General features: G+C 41.0%; 1 protein-coding gene across 1 annotated transcript; it reads right to left on the reverse strand.

Annotated features, from left to right (window-relative positions):
• Nucleotides 1–3,588: 3,588 nt before the first annotated feature.
• On the reverse strand, nt 3,589–6,378 carry LOC145791303 (uncharacterized). Its single transcript, XM_082871653.1, has 4 exons — nt 5,494–6,378; nt 4,658–4,725; nt 3,725–3,948; nt 3,589–3,617 (listed from the first exon to the last, which is right to left on the reverse strand). Exons 1-4 carry the CDS (start codon nt 6,376–6,378, stop codon nt 3,589–3,591), a joined length of 1,206 nt encoding a protein of 401 aa, XP_082727779.1.
• Between the last annotated feature and the right edge of the window lie 882 nt (nt 6,379–7,260).

The raw sequence follows: 7,260 nt of genomic DNA on the forward strand, positions 1-7,260 counted from the left end.
TACACTATAGCTATACAAAGCAAGCCTCATATGCTCAAGAACACTCAAAACAGAGTTTATACATGTTAAAACATGAGCAAAAATGTGCTGGAGTGGAGCCAACACATGCTAAAATAATAGGCTACAACATCAAGTAAGCTAGGCTAGCAAGCATGATTACACTACAAGTGCAAGCAACAAGTGGCCAAACCAGCCACAAAAAGAGTTAAAGCAGGTCAAAATAGAGCCTAAAACATGCTTGAACAAAGCCACAGAAAGGTAGAAAAACATGCTCACATGTTAGGCCATCTACTCATGTAAACAAGACAAGAGGAGGGGGGACCACCCCCTCCCATTTTGGACCTCAAAACCACCTTTCCATCACTTAAATTCCTTTGGATTTTAGTGGTTAAAAGGCTAAAAAGAAGTTGTTTCAAAAGTTTTGAAAGATGGCACAAAAGCCTAACAAGCAAAGAGACAAGAAGGGTGGACCACCCTCAAACTCAAAAGGGGCTTAAACCACCATTTTTAGGACTGAAAAAAAGAGTTTTCTTCAGTTCAAAACCAAGCCAAAAACATTTTACAAAGGTGGCAAAACAAGTGTGCAAGACAAGCTTAAAAGGGACAAGTGCTTACCCTTGAAGCACAACAGCAAAAGAGGTGCAAATCTGAGCCAAAACCAGCTTTGAGAGCTCAAATAGGACCTCCAAGAACCTCAGCAACAAGGTAGAGGTGTTTGGTCTAGGGTCTCTTTGCAAGAGTTTAGGAAATTTTCACTTCTAAGCACAATATAGGAAGAGATAGAGACTTCTAGAGAGAGAGGCTGGAATTTTGCTCACAAAATTATAGAGATATATATATATATATATATATAGAGAGAGAGAGAGGCTCCCAAACTTGTCAACCTTCCAAAATGATAGATATTGCCTCAATATATAGCAAAAAGAGGAGCCTTGGTCGAAATATCTGGGCTAGGACAGCTGGCACATTGTGAAAACAGCTTGAGGAGAAATATATGCAAAAAATCTGAGTTTGGGACACAATTGGCCAGTAGGCTACTTCAAGTGGCCGGTAGGCTACCTCAACTGGCCGGCCGGCTACTTTTCTGGCCGACAGCAAAAATCTGTTCTGCAGGTCAAACTTCAAATGGGCATATCTCCTTCATCTGGACTCCTTTTCAGGTCATTCTTGTGTCCAAATTGAAGTCCCGAAAGTAAGCTTTCCAATGGTGGCAGCTTCACATCAAAATTCCAAATGTGTAAAAAGTTATGATCATTTTAATGAAGCTGCTCAGTTTCGATCCTACCCAGATTCATGCCAAGCTTCTCCCAAACTTGGTTTCTTCTCTCCTTTCCTCTTTTCTTCAACTCCAAACCCCTAAACAAGGTGTTTTGAAAGATTTTTTCAAAGAGTTCACCTCTCTTCCATTTATTTCCACTTTGTCCTTGCTCAATTTACCGAAAAGCGCAACATTTAACAAAATGCGAGCATCGGAACATTGTAGGAACTTTTCAAAAACTATTTTGAAAGAGAAGGTTTTAAGGTCTAAATCCTTTTGGTCCAAAAATGGGGTGTAAGGTTGGGATTTGAACCTCTCCTTGCCGAAGAAAACGAACCTTTGCACCGAATAGCCTGCACCATCGAGTAAGCAATCAGTGGCGCCCAAGTCTTAAGGACGGTCAAAAATGGGGTGTCAACAGGGTTCTTACATTCTCCCACCTAAAAGAAAAGTTTCGTCCTCGAAACTAACCTGAGTAAATCATGAGAATAGATGTGGGTACTTCTCGCGCATCTCGTCCTCGCGTTCCCAAGTCGCCTCTTCAACTAGATGATTATGCCACAGTACCATAACCAATTTAATGGCCTTTGTACGCAACATTTTTTCTTTCGAATCCAAGATCTGAACAGGCATCTCCTCGTACGAAAAATCCTCTCTAATCTGAAGCGGCTCATAATCTATCACATGTGACGGACTGTGCACATATTTCCTCAGCATAGATACGTGAAACACATTATGCACTTCTGCCAACCTAGGAGGTAGAGCAACACGGTACGCAACCTCACCAACCTTCTCCAATACCTTAAATGGACCAATATATCTATCTAGGACTCAACTTTCCTTTCTTTCCAAACCTGATGACTCCTTTCCATGGTGATACTTTCAAGAATACCATATCCCCCACATGAAACTCTAAATCTCTCCTCCGATGATCAGCATAACATTTTTGTCTACTCTGAGCAGTTAATAATCTCTCTCTGATAGTGATAATTTTCCGTGTAGCATCCTCCACCAAATCAGGTCCCAACATTTGCCTCTCACCAACCTCATACCAACACAAAGGAGACCTACACTTCCTCCCATACAAAGCCTCATAAGGAGTTACTCCCAAACTAGAATGATAACTATTATTATATGCAAACTCCATAAGTGGCAAATAATCATCCCAATTGCCTCTCCACTCCAAAACACAAGCCCTCAACATATCCTCAAGGGTCTGAATAGTCCTCTCTGATTGCCCATCTGTCTGAGGGTGATAAGTTGAACTAAAATTTAACCGAGTACCCATAGCTGACTGTAATGCACCCCAAAACTTAGACACAAAACGAGGGTCCCGATCTGATACTATTGACATAGGTGCATTATGCAATCTAACAATCTCCTTCACATACAACTGTGCAAATCGAGCTAGAGAATGGTTCATTCGTACTGCAATAAAATGTGCTAACTTGGTTAATCTATCAACAACTACCCAAACTGCATCGTGATTACTACTAGTATGAGGTAATCCACACACGAAGTCCATGGTAACATGATCCCACTTCTACTCTGGTATAGGTAAGGGTTGTAGTTTTCCCGCGGGTTTCTGATGTTCTATTTTAACCTGTTGGCACACCAAACATTAAGCGACAAATTCTGCAATGTCTCCCTTCATACCATTCCACCAAAAATGTTCATGAAGATCCCGATACATCTTAGTGCTTCCAAGATAAATGCTGTAACTAGAACTATGTGCCTCTGTCATAATCTCCTTCCTTAAATCACCACTAGTAGGAACACAAATTAGGCTACAGAATCTAAGCAACCCATCATCACTAACCACAAAGTCTACATGCTTACCCTCTGTCATCTCTCCTTTAATACGCTTACATTGGGGGTCAATCTCCTAAGCTAAACGAATCCGTTCTCTCAAGGCCGGCTGAACTGTCAATTGACTACAATAAGCCTTATCACCAGGCGTAACAACCTCAAGCCTCAAACGTCTCACGTCTTCCACTAAACAACTCTCAATAGACAAAGTAGTTACATCTCCAACTGCGACCTTCCTACTCAAGGCATCTGCAACCACATTTGCCTTCCCTGAATGATATAAAATATTCACATCATAATCTTTTAGTAACTCAAGCCATCTTCTTTGCCTCAAGTTTAGTTCCTTCTGTGTGAAAGTATACTTCAAACTCTTATGATCAATGTAAATCTCACATGATTCTCCATACAAATAATGTCGCTAGATCTTAAGAGTGAAAATCACTGCTGCTAACTCTAAGTCGTGCGCAGGATAATTTCTCTCATGTACTTTCAACTGTCGTGACACATAAGCAATCACCTTCCTATGTTTCATAAGCACACATCCTAAACCCTGTCGTGAAGCATCACTATAAATCACAAAACCACCACAATCTGCCGGTAAGGCAAGGATTGGAGCTGATGTCAATCTCTGTTTAAACTCTTGGAAGCTACGCTCACAATCATCATTCCACTCAAACTTTATCCCTTTCTTGGTGAGGTCGGTAAGTGGCAAAGCAATACTTGAGAATCCTTCCACAAACCGTCTGTAATAACCAGCAAGCCCTAGAAAGCTACGTACCTCTGTCACAGAAGTAGGTCGTGGCCAATCAACAATTGCTGCCACCTTCATGCTATCCACAGATACCCCATCTTTACTCACCACATGGCCCAAAAAGGATACACTGCTCAACCATAATTCACACTTCTTAAATTTTGCATACAACCTCTTCTCCCTAAGGATCTGCAGTACTACCCTCAAATGCTGCTCATGCTCCTCTTTACTCCTCGAATAAATTAGGATGTCATCAATAAATAATACCACAAATTTATCCAGTTGGGGTTTAAATACTCTGTTCATCAAATCCATGAATGCGGCTAGTGCATTTGTGAGACCAAAAAGCATCACCAAGAACTCATAATGCCCATAACGAGTTCTAAAAGCGGTCTTAGGAATATCCCCATCCCTTACCTTCAATTGATGATAGCCTGACCTCAAGTCAATCTTAGAGAATACTTGAGCTCCCTGCAACTGGTCAAATAGGTCATCAATACGTGGCAAAGGATACCTATCTACATTGTGACTTTGTTCAATTCCTTATAATCAATACACAATCTCATAGACTCATCCTTCTTCTTCACAAACAACACAAGTGCTCCCCAAGGTGAGACGCTAGGCCTGATAAAACCTTTGTCTAGCAACTCTTGTAACTGAGTTTGTAACTCCCTCAACTCCAACGGTGCCATTCTATAGGGCGCTTTAGAGATAGGTGTTGTATTGGGGACCAAGTCAATGGAAAATTCTACCTTATGGTCTAGAGGAAGACCAGAGGTAGATCCTCAAGAAAAACATCGACAAATTCCCTCACTATAGGCAACTCCTCTAACCTCTACTCTGGTTGTTCGGTACTCACCACATAAGCTAAGTAACCATGACACCCTTTTCTCAACATTCGATTAGCCTGAAGGGAAGAAATAAAACAGATAAAAGACCATTTTCTATCTCCCTGAAAGAAAAACTCATGTTGCCCCAACATAGCAAAAACTACCCTCTTTCTAAAACAATCAACATAGGCATGATGCTTCGTCAACCAATCCATCCCCAAAATTACATCAAAATCCATCATCTCTAAAGAAATCAAATCCACTGGAAAAATTTTACCATCCATCTCTATCTCACAAGATCTTCAAACATCCCCTAACACTACTGTTTCCCCTAATGGAGTAGACACAACAACACATGCATCCAAAGGCTCACAAGGAATAGACAAACAATGTAGAAACTTAGGTGCAGCAAAAGAATGTGCAGATCCTGAATCAAATAACACTCTGGCAAGTACACATGATATAAGGAGTGTACCTTGTACCACAGATAGAGCAGCCTCAGCCTCTTCTCTAGTGAGGGCATAAACACATCCTTGGGTAGCCGCTGACTTCTTTTCCTGAGTCCCATTCTCGGATGTCTAACCTTGGATAGTCTCACTTTTGCTATTATTTTGCTTTTGGTTAAACCCACCGCTATAAAAAGTTCGTCTCTGCCCTTGCCCTTGAAATGACTGTGCTACTGATTAACCTCCCAGTCCCTTGGACCTACATTGTGCAGACAGATGCCCAGGCTTGCCACACTTGCAGCATGTTCGAGTTGTGCCATCATAATTATACCCAACAGAATGTAACCTACCACATCTATCACAAATCCTCCAATTTTGCTACCTCATGCCATTGCTAACCTGACCTTGGGTGTAAGGCTTCTTTCTAGGATTGCGACCACCACCACGATGCTCTACTTGTCTCTCTTCCCTAAGTCTCTTGTTTTGTGATTCCTTGGACTTTTGTTCCTTGGCTTTCTTTTCCTCTTCTACTCCATTTTCAGCCAGTAATGCCTTGCTTACCAATGTAGAATACGTCTTCATCTCCAAAATAGCTACTTTTGCATAGATCTCTGACCGCAAGCCATTCTCAAACAACATCACTCTATCTTCCTCTATGGCGACCTGATGTGGGGCATACCTTGACGACTTAGCAAACTTGGCTTCATACTGAGCCACTGTCATGTTATTTTGCTTCAGATTGAGAAAATCCACTTGCTTCTGCCTTCGCACCGCTTCAGGGAAGTATTTCTCATTAAACAGTTCCATAAACTTGCTCCACACTAGCTCTGTTTCTCTACCCTCATATTGACGCTTCACCATGAGCAACCAATGCTCTGCTTGACCCTTGAACCTAAAAGCTGCAAAGGCCACTTTCTGGTCTGCTGAACAACCTAGAACATCAAATATTTTCTCCATCTGTAGTACCCATGCCTTTGCCTCCGTAGGGTCCACTGTTCCGTGAAATTCTGGAGGTTTTGCCTTCATAAACCTCTCAAATAAGGAACTTCTATCCAAACTCAAAGTTGGTGGAACTACTGGTTGTGGGGCTACATGATTGTTCAGTAGTCCCAACAAAGATTGTAAAACCTGTGTGGCTGGTGCAGCAGGAACAACTCCTGGTGCTTTAGGGACCACTAGAGCAACAGGTGGTGCAGTAGGGGGAATAGGAACATAGGGAACTCTATGATTAGCGGCTGGTTGATCAGTTCCAAAAGCATTGACACTTTTTCTCCTAGGTGCCATCTCTTAACCTTCAAAATGAAATTAAGAAAAGCTCAACAAAATGATGAAATGCAAGATATGTAACTCGATAAACTAAAGCTCTGATACCACAATTGTTACATCCCAAACCTGGGTGTGACCGGCCTTGGCCCACAAGGCCTTAGCACAAGGCACACGTTAGCCTAAATACGAATCCATACACATTGAATAACTATAAAATAATACATTAATAAATAACCAAAACTCAATCCAGTGTCATGCCACAAGTATAAACGGAAAAACTAACCATAATCAATACCATCCAAACTTATGGGATATAAACAACCTACATATCAAAATAATCCTAAATGAACCTCAATAAAAATAAATATAAATATGCACAAACTTGACATAACAGTCTAAAACAAAATAAATGAATGTCCTAGAGGTCCATGCAATTAAGTCCCCGCTACGCCATGAGTCCACTCTAAGTCCTTCTAACACCTGGAAATGGTAAACAATTAAGTCAGCTGATAACTCAGTGAGTAGCAACATGGATAGTATATATAGTTTTGAAAATAGGGATCAATTCCAAAATAAGACATTTATCACAGAAACTAGATTGGCATATAGTTTGGTAAACAAAATCTGCTTCAAAAAGAAGGTTCCACAGTTCAATAGTTAAAATACTCATATCTCTCAAGAACATGATAAAAGACATTTTCCACTTAAAACAGATTATAACATGAACACCAATAATTTTCTAGGTACCAAGAAATAACAAGTAACATGCCACACGGTTCTGAAGGCTATAAGCCCCGTTGGATCCAATACCGAACTAAGAGTCATCCCTAGGGTGGCAACCTGGGCCTTTTCTTTAAGACGATCCGATTGAAGATCACATAGCTTAATCTAGGTCTTTTC

Source organism: Camellia sinensis, chromosome 5, assembly GCF_055761805.1.
Source record: "Camellia sinensis isolate YWXY chromosome 5, ASM5576180v1, whole genome shotgun sequence".
Lineage (NCBI taxonomy): Eukaryota > Viridiplantae > Streptophyta > Magnoliopsida > Ericales > Theaceae > Camellia > Camellia sinensis.

Coding starts and splice junctions, on each gene's coding strand:
- LOC145791303 (XM_082871653.1), bottom strand. CDS start 6,378: ATGGCACCTAGGAGAAAAAGTGTCAATGCTTTTGGAACTGATCAACCA. Junction 4,726..5,493: donor AGCCTTACACCCAAGGTCAG/GTTAGCAATGGC, acceptor TCTTCCCTTCAG/GCTAATCGAATGTTGAGAAA. Junction 3,618..3,724: donor GTTTGAGTGGAATGATGATT/GTGAGCGTAGCT, acceptor GCTTCACGACAG/GGTTTAGGATGTGTGCTTAT.